This window comes from Urocampus carinirostris, chromosome 3 (assembly GCF_059441175.1).
Source record: "Urocampus carinirostris isolate Australia breed hairy pipefish chromosome 3, RoL_Ucar_1.0, whole genome shotgun sequence".
NCBI lineage: Eukaryota > Metazoa > Chordata > Actinopteri > Syngnathiformes > Syngnathidae > Urocampus > Urocampus carinirostris.
Genome location: NC_142351.1, coordinates 53,126,871 through 53,148,059, shown reverse-complemented (window position 1 = coordinate 53,148,059; position 21,189 = coordinate 53,126,871). Strand labels below are relative to the sequence as shown.

The 21,189-nt window shown below is 39.4% G+C and overlaps 1 protein-coding gene across 4 annotated transcripts in view; it reads right to left on the bottom strand.

The window, feature by feature from the left end:
* magixb (MAGI family member, X-linked b) overlaps nucleotides 1-21,189 on the bottom strand; it is a 72,642-nt gene that overhangs the window by 29,386 nt on the left and 22,067 nt on the right. For all 4 annotated transcript variants that reach the window (XM_088332437.1, XM_088332436.1, XM_088332438.1 and 1 more), the window contains exons 2-5: nucleotides 17,070-17,359; nucleotides 12,669-12,785; nucleotides 4,280-4,399; nucleotides 2,684-2,848 (exon numbers count right to left, since the gene is read on the bottom strand). In XM_088332437.1, the coding sequence (XP_088188563.1) occupies nucleotides 2,684-2,848; nucleotides 4,280-4,399; nucleotides 12,669-12,785; nucleotides 17,070-17,359 (692 nt within the window). The remainder of the gene's footprint in view (nucleotides 1-2,683; nucleotides 2,849-4,279; nucleotides 4,400-12,668; nucleotides 12,786-17,069; nucleotides 17,360-21,189) is intronic.

Sequence of the window (21,189 nt, the reverse complement as noted above, 5' to 3'; positions counted from 1 at the left end):
TCCGTTCGGCAGAGCAAACTGCAATTGTAAGTCATCCTCGCTTAAGAAGGGGGAAAATGTACAGCAACACCTCCCACACCCTACCCATAACCAACACTTTGACCCCACCATTTCATCAACACCTTCATGGCTTCCCTACCCTGATTTGCAAGGTGGGAAAAAAAGGCATTACATTTACAATAAACATAAAAAATGATGAACCAGTCATAAATTCTGTGGCTATAATGGTATAAGCCAATCTGCTACCTTTTCAGATGACCTTTCATTTTATTTCCCCGCCTCCTTCAGGAACGTGCAGGACTTATCTGGTTAGTGCATTGCTGACTGGTCCTAAGGACAGCCTGACCTTGCTGTGGAGCCAGTCCAGAAATCGATAAAGCCAAGAGCCTGCTGAGAGTTTTGAGCATGCTAATGGCTCTCATCATTGATTCCTTTCAGTCGCACACTGGAACTGCAACCAGCAGTCATGCTTTGCAACTTAACTTGCTGTTTTTACTTACAATCAACTTAATTGAAATTCAATGCAAAGGGTTTAATAACAATAGTATGTTGTTGGGCCGGAGTCTAAAAACAGCATTTTCGTCAATATTATATTTGAATAATGTGATTGAAAAAGCAAAAAGCACCAGTTTTAATCCTTCTCTGGTGGTGTCCATTTTAAGAGTTGATGTCAAAGAATGATGACATTGTTGTTGCCCAGGACGAAGCTGATAACCTATCATGGTTTGCCTCTTCTCTGAATCCTTAGCAACACGAGGTGAATTATGAATAAAGACTTTCACAAAATAAAACAACATTTGTATACTTTTATAAGTATGTAAGTCAGCACAAAGAGGCCATAGCCGTGATTCAAAAAACAAGAAGAGGACTATATGTACATACTATATGTATTCATGTACTGTATTTTCCGCACTATAAGGCGCACCGTGTTATAAGGCGCACCTTAAATAAATGATATATTTTTAAACTTTTTCCGTACATAAGGCGCACCCCATTAAAAGGCGCTATAAGTGCATGCTGGTTTAAGATCAAGTAATTGTGCAATTTTGTAATTGTAATCCTGTGCAGTCCTTCGAGACATTTTTGTGATTAAGGGCGTCATAAATGAAAGTGACTTAACTTGACTTGGCTACAGTAGAGGATGTAGTTACGTTATGCAAGCGTTAGATGGTGCAGCGCTAAAGGGAATGTCAACAAAACAGTCAGATAGGTCAGTCAAACTTTATTAATAGATAACAAACAAGCTTTCCACAACTCCATTCACTCCCAAAACGAATAAACAGCCGTTTTATTATTTTCTCTGAGGTAAAGCCTTTTCGTGACACATCTTTAATATCTTTGAACAACAGCAAGGCATAACATTTTACTTTTCCTCCATTTAGTCAACACGCAAAAAAACGTCTGATACTGTTATGGTAAATCAAACGTTAGTGCAATCGCAATATAGTGACACTCGTAATGTGCAAAAACAACAAGTGCAAAACAATAACAGTAAAGCAATAACATAATAACTGTAAAATGTAAAACGTTGCAGTGGATTTTACATAATTCACCCATGGAACCATTGTTCAGTTAGCGAGTTCCTAGGGGGACTCTTAATTCTGCCGGCTCGAGCCACTCTCGTGTTCGATTCATTAATGTTGAACATTCTCGCTGCTGCTCTATTCCTTCCCGTGTTCTACTGCGTGACTGATCGCCTTGAGTTTAAACTCTGCGTTGTAAGCGTGTCTCTTAATAGGAGCAATTTCATGGTCTTTATACAAACACACAAATAAAAGAGAATCGTTGTTTAATATTTCCCAGTATGCACAGCGCACTTCTTCTTCTACGCGAAAAATGGAGTCGGTGGCTGCTTACCGTAAGTTGCGAGACCTTGTAATTCAATATTGATCCATATATAAGGCGCACCGGATTATAAGGCGCATAGTCAGCTTTTCTTCAGATTTTATGTGCGCCTTATAGTGCGGAAAATACAGTATTTTTGTTTACACATTGCCAAATTTTAAGTGCTATTATTGGACTGATGTCATGACAGGTACATCATTGAGTTGGGTTATATCAGTGGTTGGCAACCACCGGGCCACATGGAAGGAAAAAAAGTTGCTCTTGCTTTTTGTTTACACCAGGGTTCGTACACCTTTTTCGTGGCCAAATTCAAGCGCTTTTTAAAGACTTTCAAATCCGATTTTCCAATTTTTCCAGTAACATGAAAGGGAGAAATCCAGCAACGATCAAAAGAACGTTTTTTTTAATGTTGACTTTGATCACTAAAATAAAGACGCTCTCTTGCTGTTGGGGCATAATTATTTGAGATGGTCCCATTTATGATCTGCAATCTTTTGCTGTCAATCTTATCGTCAGACATTAAACCGATGATTGGGTTGGCGTTTGGACAATAGTTGAAAAGGCCTTTTCTTACATTTACCTTTTTCATGCTACACTCACAAATACACAACAAAAAAGTGGAGATGGACATGAAGTTACATAATGTGTTCCGCCCTACACGGCTCTGCTAAAAGTAGAATAAAAGCAGATAGGCACAGTGGAATTTTTTGTTGGGCATTGTTAACACAAACTTAATAGACAAAATATTGTACCGGTACTTTCAACTTTTTAAGGAACCCTCTAACGACCCATCCCACCTTTAACCGCGGGATTAGGTGCCGGAATGTTTGTTACTTGCCTGGGAGACCCACATCATCATCGGCTCGTGCTGCAGCCTTCTCCAGGTTACTAAGCGACCTGCAACGCGTGCGGAACTTGCTGAGTAGGTTGCGGTGTTCCTGGTAGGTGATTGGAGGCGTCTCAGCGCTGATGTGAATAGGACGAGGCGTGCCGTAATAATTCCCTGAAATCAAAAGCATAAGCGTTAAGGTTGTCAATCATTGTTTCTGAAATTTATGTCAGGAAATAAGGTCCATGTTTTGAGATAGTCAGGTAACTAGTAACTTTAGGAGGACGTATTTCTTTTTTTAAAATATTGAGTAAAACGGAGATTTGAAATATTTATACGTTTACAGGTGCCAATACGCAGTGCTCAACTAATCTGTTATTTAGTTGGTTACTTTGTTCTTGAAAAAGATTGGATGACTTGTTTTATGAAACCTTTTGAATCCATCACTTGTCCCGTTGGAAACTGCAAATAACTTCGATTTTTATTATAGAAACTTGGTAATTATTCCGAACTTGAAGATCGAGACTGGAGATTAAACAATTTGTAGCAGTGACATGCAGTAAGTGGGGGCAGCTGAGGCTGTGCCTCAACTGTCATAGTGGAAATATAAAATAACAAATGTTCTAAATCCTTATATTTATTCAGTGTTAAAGTGCTTTCTCATTTAACTTTTCATTTTTGCTGAATTTTCACATCATTAATACAATTACGGTACAACGGAATGTATTACTTGGTTGATGGACTGAATCAGAGTGAGGCATAAAAATCTCTTGCCTCACGGCAGAGGGTAGTTGCAAAGATTCTTATTCGGTGCAAATAATTAGTTGTAGTATTAGCAGGGTAACAGCAAGTTGACTCATTAAGTTGATTTTCTCATTGCGTGAACTTTTTTCACAATTGAGAATTACCCATTTTCTTATGCTTTAATTCAAAAGGATTAGTGCATAGATTTTATAAGTTAAGACAATGAAACTTTTTTCCATGCATCACTCTATATATTGCCTTTTTGTCCTGCCAATCAAATGATAACAAATATTTATGTTTATTTATTTGTAAATCTGACTGCCTCACCAGACACAAACCGCAAATCTCTGAATAATCGCAACTCCTGTTTAAGCCTGCAGAGAATTGAGCGACCATTTTAAATATGTATACATGCTATCACTCAAATGCGACTTTCAATGTGAGACTGAGTAATCGGTTTTAGCTCTTGAAGAAAAAGTCCCTCCCAATGTAACATCCTAACTGGGCAAATAATCTTGGCAGCTCTTGAAGAAAAAGTCCCTCCCAATGTAACATCCTAACTGGGCAAATAATCTTGGCAGCCTGGTGTTTAGCTGAAGCTCGTGTGCGCCCTGCCCACACATGTTGCTTTATTGCTCCATGAATAGCTCATAAATCATGGATGCTAACACAAGCGGCCGTTTTATTAGATGGATGCAGCATGCTGAGCTGAATTGGATGAGGAACCTGCAGGGTGTCTCCGAATTGGAATCTGCATCTTAAATACCTAAATCGAGCCACTCTCGAATTTTATTGTCATGAAGCAATTAGAGGCCAGATTAATGATTGGTGCCTTTGCTTAATGAAGCGATTGCGGTCTACCTTTAAATTTGCCACTCTCCAGCAGCGCTCCTGATTCCTCCAGTGAGAAAAAATCCTCAACGGAAACAAAGTTGTAATCTGTCCCAGGGATCTCTTCTACTCGAGGCGGTCTGGTTGTACCTAGCAAGTAAAAAAGGCATGAAATATAAAATCGTCCATCAAAGCCACAAGGCGGTAAACGTAAAGCTCTTAAGAGGATGATGTACTAATTAATCAAGGCCAGGCAGTCATCTTTCTTCTGGATTTTATAAATCATCACTGTGTCACTGAGCTCAGTGTTTATATAAGATACTATATAAATAGTCCAGAGAGCAGGTTTGTAACTAACACGTGCTTAACGCTTGGTTAGCATTCGAAACACATCATCTCCAATATCCTGAAAGTTAAAGAAGAATAAATCATGAAAACTCTCAAATCAATGTATTCTCATTTTAATCCCTATTGTATATTTAGGACATTCAAAAATTAGATCAGTATCACAAACTGATTTCTATAAACTCTTTTTGTCCCTGACAAACTAGAAAACTTCTCCAGTCCATGTTTATTAAGAAAAAAAGTAATTGAGATGATCCAAGATGATCTTTGCAAACCCTGCAGCAGTGGCATGCACGGACAATGGATAAAATGATTAATACATCTTTACAAGTCTAGACTTGCTAATCATTTGAACTTGTCATAGGTAGAACAAAACAACCAAAACAAAATGCTCCCCCGTTTTTTGGTTGTTGTTTGTTCTTGACACGAGTCCAAGATCGGGGACCACAGTCACCAACCAACAAGAACTTTCACACCCCCAATGATGCAAGCAATTCATTTAGCAGGCGCTTTTGATTTTGCCCGATCGATAGGAACTGAATTAAGTATTAATGAGGTGCTGTGAAAGTCTTTCTATAGTCATCGCAAAGAAAGTGTGCTCAGTTGATCAATGTTCTGTCATCACAACTGATCTTCGTTGACCTTGGCCTAAAAAAAAATGAGAAAACCACAGCATTGCTTCACTACAAGACCACTAAGCTCAGGCTTTAAAAGTAAGTGTTTATAGTGTTGTTTTACATTTGGCACTTGGACAAAAAAAGCAAAAAAGGAAACAAAGAAGAATTTGTACCCAGCTGCACCTGCTATAATAAACCTGGTGTGACCTCCAGAAGAGTCACTCCTTGTCTCCCAAGACAAAATCACTTTATCCCGTGGGAGCAAGTTTGATGTTTCTCCCCAACACAAGAAGCTGATAAAAGTGATTAATGTTCCGTTGGCCTTGCAGCAGTAAGCCATGCAATAAGTGAGAACATCGAAACACACACGAAAGCACACATATAAAAAACACTCCTTGATGGACTGGTCATCACATTCATTGGACCACACATGAACAGGGATATTGCACTTGCTGGAAAATAAAATCATTGAAATAAATGTCCATAACTGATCTGTAAAGTTTGCACTAATACTCAATTCATAGTGCCATGTTTAGGTGTAGCATGCAAATTTTCTCTTAAATGCGACCCGTAGGAGGTGATGACTCTTCTTAGGACAATGCTGCACAAACTAATCCCGGCTTCTGTTAATCACAAGATAAAAATGGGAGCAATAGCAAAGGAAAACCACTAGAGAGCAGCGTTAGCATTATTTTTAAGCAGACTTGTTAAAAAACATGGCAACAATTTTAGGCTTATTAGAGCACTTCAACCAAAATGCAAGCACTTTTCAATCCTTGAAAACACAAAATAGAAATTGAAGCATTTTCAGGCATTTCAAACACCGGGCAAACCGTGCCTTGAAATCCAACTTCTCTATTAGGCAATTTTTTTTCAGGATATTGAAATTTTCTCCCGTAAAAATATGCACACCCTTCGTACTATTTTTAAATTTACAGGAACATTTAGCCAACTTTTTAACAGAATGAAATATTGTGTTACATCCATAACAACGATGGGAAGTCTGAAATCAGGACGGGTGTTAGAAGGGTAAAATTGAGTGTAAGAAAGTGAGAAAAAAAGATGGAGAAAGAGAGCGAGATGGTGAGAGAGAGCAAGAGAGACAGTGAAAGAGAGAGAGAGAGAGAGAGAGAGAGAGAGAAAGAGAGAGAGCGAGAGAGAGAGAGAGAGAGAGAGAGAGAGAGAGAGAGAGAGAGAGAGAGAGAATGTGAGAGCGCAGCACAAGGTATGGGTTGTCTCATTAACACTTCTCCTAATCCACCCGCTGATACAGTAGTTAATTATCATGTTTAGTTTGTGGTACAAAATGCTGGAGCGAGGCTTTTAACTAAGACAAGAAAGTTTGATCACATTACCCTGAATTTAGCTAATCTGCATTGGCTCCCTGTTAGCTTAAGATGTGAGTTTAAGGGTCTGTTGGTATTATGCAAAATCATGCATGGACTTGCTCCCTCATATCGTTCAGATTTAATTTCCCACTATGATGCCCACCTCATATTCTGTATTGTCCTGTCTTTTTCCGACTGCCTGCCTGGTGGTGATACGAAGGAGAAGGACGATTTGAGATGAGTCAGCAGACCAGCGTTTGACCTGAAGCATGTCAACGCCTGCATTGACCAGCTGGCAGAGATGGGAAGCTGCGTCGTGGCCGTCATAGACTTTCTGGACTACTTTACAGGCTGGGGGCGTCGTTGCTGTCATGCACTTTCCGGACAAATTTTCAACATGTTACCTAGTGTTTACTATGTTTGTGTACTGTAATGCTAAATGTAATTCACCCTGGTCATCCTGAAAGCGGGATTACCACTTGTGAGGTCCCTTCTCAAGGTTTATCTTTTTCCTCACGCTGAGGTTTTGAGTTGTTCCTTGCCCGCATGTTGGCTTAAGATCAGGTAATTGTGTAATTGTAATCTGTGCAGTCCTTTAAGACATTTTTGGTAGGAAGGGCTATATAAATAAATGTGACTTGACTTGACTGACTATGTTCCGGTCCTGAGCCTTCGCTCTGAAAATGCTGGTCTACTAGTTATCCCAAGAGCCAAGAACAGATCCGCAGGTTTGCGAGCGTTCTCCACCCCCAGAGAAAGATTAAAACATTCGGGCCCCTGTGGAATGCTCTCCCCCCTGAGATTTAATCTCCAACCTTAGTGGAACAGTTTACATTTCTATTCTATAGCATACGAATAACCTATATTTTATGTTTACAATATCTGTGTATTATTTAATTATTGCAACATCCATTGCAGCCTGGTCATCCTGGAAGGGGGATTACCTCATGTGCGGTCCCTTCTCAAGGTTTCTTCATTTTCCTCATGTTGAGGTTTTTGAGTTTTTCCTTACCCTCGTGTAGGTTTTAGATCGGGGGATTTTGTAATAATCGTCTGTGATTCGCTTTAATCTGCGGTCAGTGCAGCTCTTTGAGACTCTTTGTGATTAAGGACTATACAAATAAACATGAATTGACTTGATTTGCTTCAACATGGTTGTCCTCTACCGCCCGGCCCACCCCCGCTTTGTAAAGGACACATACTCCCCTTCACCATCACCTCCACTCATGCACACATGGAATAATTCTCAGAATTAGCAGATCAAAAGATCGTATGACAAGCCCGTCTGTCAGGTTAACAGCGGTGTTCCGTCTTGCTTGTTAAAGTCATTTAAGTCAAGTTTATTTGTATAGCCTTTAAACACAAAGACTATCAAAGAGCTGCACAGACCACAGATTATTGCAAAACACAGACTATCATTACACCATTCCTTGATCTAAAACCTACACGAAGGCAAAAACCTCAACATGACAATAAGTCATCAAAAGTCACTTGTAAAAATGACATTATTGCTGTCGCAAGTCACCATGACAACATGATCGGACATGTGAATAATTCTGCAGCTCTCCTCCGGACAAACACGACGTCTGCAGCTGATACAGCGCAAGTCTGTCATTCATTATCTACGCGACCTCCCGAGAGATATATTTGGCGTGTCAGTGCAGACGGGTGGGAGAAACGAGGCTTTCAGGATGGATTATTGGCATCTTCCCCATTCCCTGACTTCCCCATGGATGCTACATGCCGATCTTTGGGGAAAGCAGCGTGATAGAGATTGACGAGGTCATTACACAAAAGCCCGTCTGGACTGGCAGACAAAGCTGTCCATCAAAATTGCAGCACGCAAACCGCTGATGATGTAGAGGTGACACACGCTGGTGCTCGATCCCATGACGATAGAGGCAGGATTAAAAAAATTTCGATTGGTGTAATTTCGTATCTGTGAATCAGCAATTACAAAATAATCTAATTGGAAGAGAGAGGAGCTTCCCGGCCTGGGTCTAGGAAAATGACTTTTTTTACCAGAGAGTCAAGGATGCACACAAATGTGTGGGAGCATTCTTGATGGTAAAAATTGGAGAGGGGGCTCTGAGGTCGCAGATGCAACATAAACCAAAGGCACACACTGTTTATATTCTGCAAATCGAGTGGTGTTTCATTTTACTGAGTCTTTTGTTATTTTTTAGTGTGACTATTATTTGACTGCCCATTGTAGCCAAAGTGGCTGCAGCAAAAGGAGTAAAAATTTTGATTGCAATAGAATCTTGTTGAATTAACTAACTTTTGAAATTTCATCTGTACAATTAGATGCCTCCGCACAATGTTGTAAAGTTGATGATTTGGTTTTTAACCACATCAAAGATTATTGATTTTAGTTTTTGGGAGTCCCTAGCACAAGGGTCTCTAAACGTTTTGCTGTAAGGGACACATAACATATCCCTTCTCTGATGAGAGGCTGGGGTCAGTTCGTGACAAAAAAAAATGTTTGACGATTGCAAATGGGCCTAAATGTAAAATAGCGCTGTTTTTCAGAAAGCCACAGTGAAATAACTCTTATTCAGTGAATACAAGTCAGATAAATAATAATAACACTATTTCTGAAATCGGTGGGGGAAGCACTGTGGGTTCTTCACAGAAAATAAAATCCATGGAACATAAACTTTCTGTTGTTCTGTGCAGAATCCTAACAGGTCCAAGTTCAGGTTAGTTGTCAGAGCACTGGGACCACCAGTGAAACGGCAATATATTTTATCTCATTCTCACACTATTTTTAGTATCAGTACCAGGGACAAATTTTAATTTCATTGTGTGTTTCACATGTTACAATGCCAATGAATTCTATTAAATACTTCTATTCCAAGCATTTTACGTGACAAAAGTATTATCATTGTAACATGTGAAATGCACAACTAAATTAACATTTGTCTGTGGTAATTGTCTAAAAAAAATAGTGTGATCGTGAGATAAAACCTAAAGCCCTTTCATACGTTATCTATATTACTGGCTCGCAGCAAGAGTGCTGAACTCCTGCTGCGGTGAGCAGGTTTTGAATACTGTCACAACCAAAAACAAGTAACCAGACATCCAGTTCTGTTTGAGGTAAAAAAAAATTAAAATGTGCGTCAAAACGCTCTCTGGTATTGTTTAGGATGCCGGCCCAAATTTGGACTCTAGATTGGGTACCACTGCCCTATCAGATTAAGTAATTTTCAATTTGATTCTTTAAATCACATGATAAATTCAACATTCACTGAATGGCACCCTTTTAGACACTTTCCAAAGGTTCCACCTCCCGGTCTATTTATAGCAGCTTGAAACTGTCGTTCATTTGCTTTTTGTGCATGGGTGCTTTGTAATATGATTAACTGGATCAATGTGCGTTGTCTAGTGACAACCCTTTCAAGAAACCATGCGCTTTTTAAATAGAACACAGGTCTAAGAAGCCCAATCTCGCAAAAGCAACCAGGGTCAAAATACTTGAAAGGATCGCATAATTAATTTTAATTTTCTCTTCTTCGTCAAGCAAATTGTGGGGCTAACAAGTTTCACATGATTACAAAGAGAAAGCCATCACATGCAACGTGCCACAATCAATCACGATTGAAGTTTAACCGTAACAGGCGGATTTTATTGGATTCCAGTTGCCAAATGGAAATGCCTTTATCAGCTAATGAAGTAATATAAATACCATCTCTGTGGGTAGCAACATAAAAGTTCTCAACCAGATGATGTCTCATTATTAGGCAAACTCTTGCAATGGCAGACATTTAAATCATTAATAAATGTGAATACTTTTGTTGGTTAGGATTTAAGAAAAACCTTTATTTTAAATTCTTTGCCATCTTTACAGCAAAAACCCTTTATTTAAACAACTGCAATGAAGTGTCCAAGTATATCTGACTCGCTTTCGCGTTACGTGAGAGATTTGACTCCAATTTCTTGACACTATTTTTTGAGATAGACAATTTTACTGGCAACCGCAGTTTTCATCGTGTTGTCAATCTTGTTAAACGTATTTATTTCAAACAACTGGGTAGAGCTTAATTGTTTTAGATTAATACTATGCTGCTATGATAGGAACATGCTTTTCTTCTACTTTTATAATGGAAGCTGAAATTACTTTCCTTTTTATTCCCCATTTTTAATCAAAAAATGACTGACCGCTCGCTCCTTTTCAAATGAGACCACATCACTAACTCCTTGGAGACAGAAAAACTATGTTCTTCTTATTAACACATAAAGGTTGAAGATACCCTGTTTGTGAATATGTCTCAAAAATGAAAGTGGGTAGAGTGCACATTCTACAATCTTACAAGCAAAAAATCACAAATACATATTCTATAACATAAACAGTCTAAAATTGTAGCTGCCTGACAGCCATATTTGGGCACCTCATAAGCAAATACAATTTGAAAAAAGAATTGGGTAATTCATTTGGACACTAATCTCTGCATATTTGTGCACTGTGCTGCCAATTATCAAGAAGTGAAAGGTTACGTCAAACTGCAAGTTTTGAGAAAGATGTGGAACGTACTGCATTAAACGTCCTGTAGGGGACCCCAAAGAGGCTGAGACGAATCCTCCGCGTCAAGTCGCTGCTACATTGAGCCCAAATGCCTCGTCCTCCAGGACAATCAGAGAAAACGCAACTTCATTACGAGCATTTGTGAGAGTTGCCAAGCTGTCTCGAGATCAGGGCAGCATGCATTTGTACAAGTGAGTGTGAGTGGTATCGGCGTGACAACTGAATCTTACACTGTCATGTCAACAGATCAAAGGATTAGGCCTCCGCACTACTCAGGGGGGCTCAACCTGCCTAGTTGAGGATAACGTTTTTCGCTGAAGGCCGTGTCGGCCGGGGCTTGATTCTTATGTACAGCCAGGTTGTAAAGAGACAGTACACGACAACACACAAGTCATGGTACTTTCTGTTATTGGACATGGGCAGGCTACTGCGGCACATGACCCATTTCCTGTCCTAACGGGAGGATTAGAAGATGCTGCGTGCTTCTGCAGGAAGGTTAAGACTCCTGGCACACTAGATAGTTCGTCTCGTCCACCTAAAGAAGTGTAAAATACAAGCTGACAAGCCAAATGGGAGGGAAAAAATTGGGGGGAGGGGTTGACAAGCAGTCTGTTCTATATCCCAGCCGTTTCCAGTGACGAAATCCATTACAGAGGATTAGAATAGCAACAGATGTACTACAACTAGCTGCGTTTGGCTGCCATTGTACATCATTTCATTTATCAGCATCCAAATTACAGCCTAGTTCTCTGGGGGCTTACAGAAGGATCATTTGGATGCTGCTTTTCAGCCAGTTTACCAATAGAAGAACGAAGAATAAATAAACCAGCAACAAGAAAACATTTTTCCAATGACCTGGATTCATTCGGTCGCAGTTTTACCGTTTAGGTCATGATATACAGACTTGACCTGGAGGTCTACACAATTATTTTTTTCATTGTACAAAAAAATAATACATTTCGTGGAATCCAGTTAGTCAGAGATACATTATAACCAAAATATGACTGAAAGTGATCAATGAAATTGTGAAAATCTAGAACAATACGTATTTTTATGAATAATTCATTGTATAATTGTCAAAGCAAGATTGTATTGCGTTGTGGAAAATTATGGAATTTTGGGGACTCATTTCTTTCGATCTTCAGAATTGGTGAATTGCAAGACCAAAGAATGCTACAAATGAGACCAGAGGTGAGGATAAAAACAAAGGAGAGAGAGTCAAAAAAAAGAGCAAGAAGACCTTCTTCAATCCTTGCCAAGGGCGCAATTGCAGTGAAAATCATTTTTAAACTTTTTCCATACCCTGTCATATCTTTTGTGTAATTACAATATTCCAGCAGCGACTAACATTTGGGAAAGGGAAGGCAGTCATTAGACAGTTGAACGGAACACAATTTGCCATGCAAGGGACATCAATAAGAGTTTTGATGGAGCAATATTTCCATATGCCGACATGCTCCACCATTACTGTAATTTTATCGGCAATAATTGCTACACCTCTTTAATCATATGTGGCTATCGGACAATTTATAGAACCGAAGGTTTATAAATCAAAAGTGCTGCATACACTGAAAGCCAGATGAAGAACATAAAGGGAAACTTACAAGGTACAGCTCGGAGGTAGAGGTTCTCTCGGATGACCTGCTGTAGTGTGCTGTCCACTGACCCGGGTGTAAAGCACTTACTCAGATATAACCTGAGATCCTTGCACAATGTGGCACCTGAGGGAAGGGCAAATAAAACAAGGAGGACATCAAAGAAAAGAGAGCAGACAGCATGCATACGAAGAAGCAAAAATGTCAAAACCAGAGTGATGAGATGTGTATTCTTGCTAATATTCGTTTGAGCTCATCAAATCTGACAATAGACTAGGAGGAAATTGGTTAACGCTGCATTGCATTTAACGGCGCCAGGCCTAATTTAGCACTTTATTCTCGAAACTGGCTCGATGGCGCACATCTATCTCACTCTCTCCCACCTCGACTTGCACCTGAGGATCGCATGTGTTTTCCCAGCTCTCTCATGCATACCAAACAATCTCCTGAAGTTAATTGCCGCAGACTTCACAAGTGTGCCTTTCACCCAGGGAGGCAGAGCCAATCAGCTGGGCTAGGATTGCATCTCTCTGATCACTTAATATTATCTCAGGCGCTTCACACACTCTGCGGCGAGCCGTTTGGCATCATTGATGGACTGAACGCATGTCGGAGTCTGTCAGTTACACTAACAGCCGACGCTCGGCCTGCAGGTGGCCACTGGGCTTTGCCGTCTGCTCCCGATTGCAGTAGATAGAATTCACGGGCCTATTAAAAGAAATGTGAGAGTGCTATAGGTTTAGTAGCTGAGGAAGTCATCTGTCATACAGTATATATGCTGCTCATAATAGCTGGAAACAAACACTCTTGTCCTTATGGTTGTAAATGAATTATCATTCCACCCAAATAACCTTCATCACAGCCAGAGCCTAATAAAGCTGAACATTGTTAAACATTCCACATCCATGTCTCCAACATGTTTAATTACAGTGCACCCTTTTTATGGTCCCCTAATAAGTTAGATTTACTCAAGCAAATAGTTCAGCTCTTAACTGCTTAGTTGATAACCGTAAACATATTTCTTCGGTTTAATGGGGCTGCGGGGGGCATAGTGAGGATGTTAAATAGCAAGCTTATCAACTAGTATTGTCCTGAGCATGAGAGCGCTCAATGATCTATTTATTTTGTGTGCAGACGCAATGAAAAACTTGTACTCTACTTACAAAAAAAGGTTGTGATTTTTGGCCTTTTGGAAAAGAGTATTAACATATTTTGTGTGGCGCTTTCATTGGATGCTTGTTTTAAGAAGCACCATTATTGCTGTGATGTCAAGAACTTTCACAACAAAGTTTTCACAGGCTCGACATTTTGTTGCTATCAGGGACTTTTTTGGGACGAATATACAGGCTCGAGGCATCATTGATGTCATGTACTTTCTGGAAAATTTTTTACATATTACCTATGTTTTTTCATTGATGTTCACTATATTTAGTGTATTGTTACCCAATACTAACTTCATTGCAAGGGCAATTACCACTTGTAAGGCCGTTCTCAAGGTTTTTTATTTTCCTCATGCCCGCGTGTTGGTTTAAATTTAAATGGTCTGCATTTATATAGCGGTTTTCAAGTAAAAGAAAAACCTCCCAAAACACTTTTCCCTTTTACACACTAATTAACCAATAGCAGCATCAGGCAAGGCAACTACATGCTATCGGGGGCATTAGGGATTCAATGTCTTTCCCAAGGACACTTCGACATATAACACAGAGGGGCCAAGATGAGCGCTCTACCTCCTGAGCTAATGCCGCCCTTTAAGATCAGGGGATGGTGTAATTGTAACCCATGCAGTCCTTTGAGACATTTTGTGATTAAGGGTTATATAAATGTGATTTAGCTTTACCTAAAGTAAAAGCATTGATACTTTTGAGGCTATGGTACTTTTTTTTTAATATAATCAAATTTATTGCGGTAGAGCATATTCGCACAAAAAAGTGGGAAAATTTGTTAACAAATTATTGAAATGAAATTAAATGATCTGCATTCATATAGCGCTTTTCAAATCAATGAAGACTTCCCAAAGTGCGTTACAATGTGCTTCACACTTACCCTTTCACACATCAATAGCGGCCGTGCAGCCATGCAAGGCGCCAACCTGCTTATTGGAGGCATTAGGGATTCAGTGTCTTGCCCAAGGACACTTCGACATACAACACAGAAGAGCCGAGAATCAAGCCTGTGATCTCTTGATCCCAAGACAAGCGCTCTACCTCCTGAGCTAATGCCGCCCTTAATTTTCAAAGAAAAGGCTCCAACATCATAATGTTTTTTTGTTTAATCTGTTGGATTTGTTCAAAATCTAGATATTTATTCTTTTCAATATGAAATTACTACTTTAATTGAACTTGCAGCGGTCACAAACCATTTTGAGGCTGAAATACTTTTTTGTCATTGATTAGCGCAAAGGGCTACCAGTTGGATATGAATGTTTAAAATAACATGTTATTACTACGTTGATACTATGTTATTATGTTATTACAAAAAATATGACTAAATTGTAAATATTAGAGGTTAAAAAGACGCTCAATCACTAAACATGATACCAGTTAGAAAATTAGAATGACCCATGATACATTTTCAGAACCAGTCTGCATGCTACTTAGGGGGGTTAAGGTGCTCCCTGGAGTATGCAGGCACCACGTTGGAGACCAATGCTATACTGCATGCTTTTCTGGGAAAAATGTCACAGTGAAGGGTCTTCACAGTTGTATACTACCAGCAGTTTTCAATAGATGGAAGGGAGTACTGCTTTTGAGTGTAAGATTGTGCTGGAATTCTAACAGACAAGAGATTCCAGCAAAACACCACGTTGAGTGTTTTTAGTGAGGATTTAGCAATGGCCAAAATATTTCCAAAGTTTATTCAACGGATGTCTCTTTTATTGTTTAATCTCAGAGTCATTTCTTTGAGTTTGATGGTGGCACGTCAGCGTATCCATCACCATCAACTTGACATGTCGTCACTCTGACAGCGGATAGACGAAGCAAAACGATCATGGACGCCCCAGTGGCAAAGGTCCTCAATGACTCAACTGCAACATAATCAGTTATCCATCAAAGCCGCAAGGCCACGGGGGGGAATCTTAGTCAGGTGACACCCAGTTGACATATTTGTAGGCTCCCAAGCAGGCGAGGCAACCGTTAGCCGTGCCCCTTGTGGTTATTGTCAAGGTCTGTAGCCACTGACAGACAACTTTAAGGCCAGGCTTCCATCACGGGCTTGTCTGTCGTGACCTTGTCTACCCATCACCTTGATACAGCGGCACTAATTGACAAGTGCAACATTTTCTTTTCTATCGTACATTTGGCTTGTGGGGGGAGAAGGTGCGCTACAGTGTTGTGGAAGATTATTATGGATGACGAATGGGACGCCAGAGTGGCAGGCGGGATGTTTGGGTGCAGTCTGCTGAGACAAGTGCAATGGTGCAAAACAGTTCAAGCAGCAAGTCACTAAAGCAAAGAAACAATTCAAGCTCCAACCTTCTCTTCTATGGCTTAACTCCACATGTGTTCATCATTTACATTGTGGCTTGTGGAATACTGGTGACCAGGGGGAGTAGATGCAACAGCCATGCTGTATAGATAGTATATGGTATATGGTAAAATACTATACGTAGCCAAAATACAATACAACTTTATTTATATCTGTACATTCAAAGAAACTGTGGGGGTCAGATGCATCGACATTTCGTTCTGTATACACGTGTACCAGAATGACAATAAAGTAGATCTGAATCTGAATCTGAATCTGAATATGTATGGAATAGTTTTATAATTGCCATGATTTTTTATGTGTTTTGTTGTCTAGAATGTGTTTTTAATTTTTTTTCACCAAAAGCTTATTCATATTTTTAGTTTTCCAGTAATTGTATTTCAAACAATTTATTTCAACAATCCCCATTACCCTAGTGAGAATATGCAGTTTATAAAAAGAATTAATGAATTCATATTTCAACAATGTGTAGAATGGCTGACACAAATAAATGATATTCAACATGATGAAAAAAATGTATTTGTGTCATATTTCAACAATGTGTAGAATGGCTGACACAAATAAATGATATTCAACATGATGAAAAAAATGTATTTGTGTAACCGTATTTTCCACACTACACTATAAGCGCACCCAAAAACTCAAATTTACCAGGAAATTTGAATGTGTGCCTTGGAATCCGGGGCGCCTTACATACCGGAAAATACAGTGGATACAACTGGAAAAGCATAGTTGCAGTTAAAAGATATATAATATATATATTATATATATATATATATATATATATATATATATATATATATATATATACATACATATATATATGATGTATTTGATATTTTTTCAATGACAAAAATGTGCTTTGGCTAATATAATGTTGAAAAACACAGAAGAAGATGACTTAAAGCTCCTGAGTCGTACCTGGTGACACAGATTTGATGCGGACGGGATGTGGGCAGGAGTGAAGGACGCCACGTACGTCACCAAGCGTCATGCCCAGGACAGGCGTTCCGCCAATCTCCAGGATGATATCGCCAACAGCGAGTCCGCCCCCCGGGGTGGTCGTGACAAAAGGAAACTCGCCGTAATCTGCGCCACCTCCTACGGCCACATCAAGTTCCCCTGACGAGCCCGTCAAAGGGACAAAGGTATCCTGCATTTTCGAACGCCAGTGCTGCTTCCTCATGGCCGTCTTAGACATGGCGAAGGAGCTGTGAGGAACACCAAACACACCTTCAAGCAGGTGTCATCTAGTTAAACAATCGTGCACATTTTAAGTGTAAATTACATTACAGATGGAAGACGAAAATGGGGAGGGGAAACAGAATTAAACTTCAGATCGGCAGACAATATATCCTAAAAAAATATGTGAAAAATAAATTTCTAATGTTTTGGCAAGCAAGTTTGATTTTTTTTTTGCAACTTTTCTCATAAATGTGACACTAACATCTCAAATATTCTATCCATGTTGAAATAAATCTGATCCAGCCTCACGACCAAAAATTGTAACATTTGAAACATTAAAAAAACACAGTCTATTGAACATGGTGTTTTATTAATTTGATCTTTTGATATGTAAATATCACAGAAAGTGTATAATTAAGGCAAATGAAATTAAAAGGTATTTTTCTTGAAGATCATAAAATGCATTCTTCCAAGTCTGTATGAAATTAAAAAGCATGTGGATTATGTGAAAGATTTCACAAATGTTGAATGTGCGCACCGCCTGAGACATGTCAGTAGGTAATCCAGCTCCTGCCAAATACGCTGAAAAATATCTTGGGTAACATTCTCCAGGAGATTACTTTTCCGTTCTTTTTATACACAAATTATCTGCTTGTGAATTAGTGAAGGGAAATACAAATATTTATTATAATATTTAAATATTTAAATATTGATTTTCAAAGCATATCAACTTGCAACCAGTCACTGCCTGAAGATGGCTTGGATGGGCTTTAGCACCCCTGCGACCCTAGTGATGTTAAGCGGGGCTCAAAATGGATGGATGGATACCAAATTAAAAAAAACTGTATTTGACAAAAGTAAGACGTTGTATTGTAGATGATTAAATTCTAAAAAGTTATTTTCCAACTAAGGAGTTTTAGTTGGCCATTATGGGCAGAGTAATACAATCATGAGGTCACAACCAAAGGAGACCATCTCCGTATTTAACAGTTGTTGGTCTTTATTCCGTTTTCTGTAACAATTGTCATTCATTCAAAAAAGATTTATCTGTTTTTAATTTCAGCAGATGATGACAAATATTTTCCTCATCTGGATGCTCTGTGCCCAGCCCCAACTTTCTTAGGTTTTGTTTTAGTTTTTTTAGTGCTTCTTTAAATGCTTTACATTTCTGTGATGAGCGCTTAATTAAATTTGATGTCATTTTATTACTAGAATACTGTCTGAAAAAACTAAAGTTTTTCAAAATCTGCGTTGAGTGCTATTTGTCATTCCTTGCAAAAAGTGTGAGAATTACATGCTTATGTTTGAACACAAACACACGACAGCACAGCTAAAGGCCATTCACCACACCAAAAGATTTCCTCTCGCCTGTTCCAGGTTGATGTGTTGTCATATAAACACAAGTATGTATGCAATCACATGGGAAAAAGCTGACTCCAAGGGTCTCCATGCAGCAAATTAATGCAAGATTGATGTTCTGTTGCTGTATAGCAGGTTTTTCTTGTTTTCCACGTCGGAGAGGTGAGAAGGGGGAACAAACACATTGAGGTAACAAAAATGTGTCCAGAGAGTGCAATAACGATTGAGAGATGCAATAACTATTGATATGTTGCTATTCATTGGCAATGAATAGCGACATATCAATAAAACGAGGTTGATGTTATGTCACGGAATGGAAGGGGTGACCGGACCAGAATGGAGGCAGGAGGCAGGAAGGGAGAACTCAATTGCTAACGATCCCAAAACTTTTATTAACCAAAATAAAAGTTGTCCGTAACTCAGGGACAAGACAGATCAAACAGGTTTTAACAAAACGTGAAAACACAGGCTTCTTCCAACTCAACGAAACAGGACAAGGCATGACAGAACAGAAAAGGTATATGTAGTGAGCCAGCACCCGCAAAGCCCACAATCCAGCCTTAAATAGCAGACACGCGATTAGTTGAACTGCTTCAGCTGGTGCCCAGGGGGCGGGGCAGACCGGTCGCCAAGGCGACCATGACATGTTAAACTGATGCTCCTCAAAAAAAAGTAAAAAGATTAACTTCTATCACCGGATATGGAATTGGAAATAGGAATGAGTTCAATTAGAAAACAGGAGTGGTAAAAATGAGAATTTGGGATAAATCCAAACTGATTGTGATTGCTATACCAGTAACCTCAACAATCAGCTCAGAGGTGGGTTATACCTGAAGTTAGTAAATGTATTTTTGGAGCAAAGGCTGAGAAGTAGTGTAACGCTACAGCGGAAGTTGTCACAGTTGACTCAAGGCCCATGAAAGTGAAACTTTTTAATTGCACTGCCTTTTATGATTTTAACAGTGGTCCAAATTGTCTTCCCCGGGGAAGCCAGAAAGCCTAAGGAGGCACACAGTTCAATTTCTAGTCGAATACATTTGCATTCAAGGAAAATATGCTGCCCTCATCCCCTCCCAGATTAGCCATTATGCATCTTTTAATCACCAGATTCCAATCCTCTTATGCGAAAGTAAAACCACAATGACCCTCTCCTATGAGAAGGATAACAAGGCCACTTCTCGCGGGACAGCAAATCCACAGCGGCGGCACCCCAAAGGCAGAACCAAGCTCCTATAACCAGCAAGGACACTGTGGTGCCTCCATCCTATCTTCTTTTTAACGCGCAAGAATGACAGAGATCCATCTTGGCTGTTTTGAATGTTTGGGGATGGAGAAAAGGAAATTCAGAAAATGAGAAAGCGGTGCATGAAATGACAATAATGCTTTTTGGCGGGAGTAACACAAGGACAGAGAATGCAATGAGTGCAGAAGTCATATGGTAAGGGGAAGGTGTCTCTCAGCCACTATTTTTTGATCCTGGCCAAGGTGGAGTGAGTCCAAGCTTGGCAAACAGACAACCAAGCAAGACCAAAATTGCTAAATAATTTAAAACATTTTCAAAACTAGCAAAATAAGATTTGTCATACAATTGGGATTGTGGTTTATCTTTTACTATCATTATATTTTTGCTAGATTTCCCATCCTTCAGAGAAAATTTCACTTTGATTATTGGCATTTTGAACATTGTTAATTTTAATCATCATCATTCTTGATTTATGTATAAATCACTTTTTTTCCCCTATATAAGAATTTAACATTTGGGTGCACGTTATACACAAAGCTTTTGCGGTAGTATTCTACCGTATTTGTGCAATGATTAATCAGTCAAAAAAATAGCACTAAACAAAAACGGAAATTGAACCTGAGCCACAGCCGTGAGAGCAGGGAATCCTAACCACAAGACCAGTGTTTCCTAACTGGTGGGTAGGGACAGAAAAGTGGGTTGCGACCCATTTTTAAAGGGTTGCGGGCCTTTGCCTCGGCAATGTAATGCTAAAAAGGAAAAAACTAACACAGGTTCATTTAAAACTCCTAAACATTAGATGGCAACAATTTCTTACAAATGGAAGTGCCCGCCATTTCATACGACAGAAAAAGATTGAGAACAGCCAAAAGCAGATACAGTGGAGAATAGATGAGCTACAGATTTATTGAAGACAAAGGCACTGAAGTGACGCATTTTAGATTTAATTGATTGGTTTATACTGCACAATCATTTTTTTTATTTGGGTCATGGCTTGTAATAAGGGTGCAATGGTGGATCCTGAAGTCATGCCAGTTGAGAACCACTGGACTACACCACGAAGGACATAGTTGATGTACAAAAAGGCATTTGTTTTTATTTCATTATCACAATATATTTCTTTAGACGGACAAGACAAATATGGCCTGTTTTTAGTGACAAGATCCAAATTACCTGCAATAATTACACTAATTCTTGATGACTCATGTCATGGTCGCCATGGCGACCGGTCTGCCCCGCCCCCTGGGCACCAGC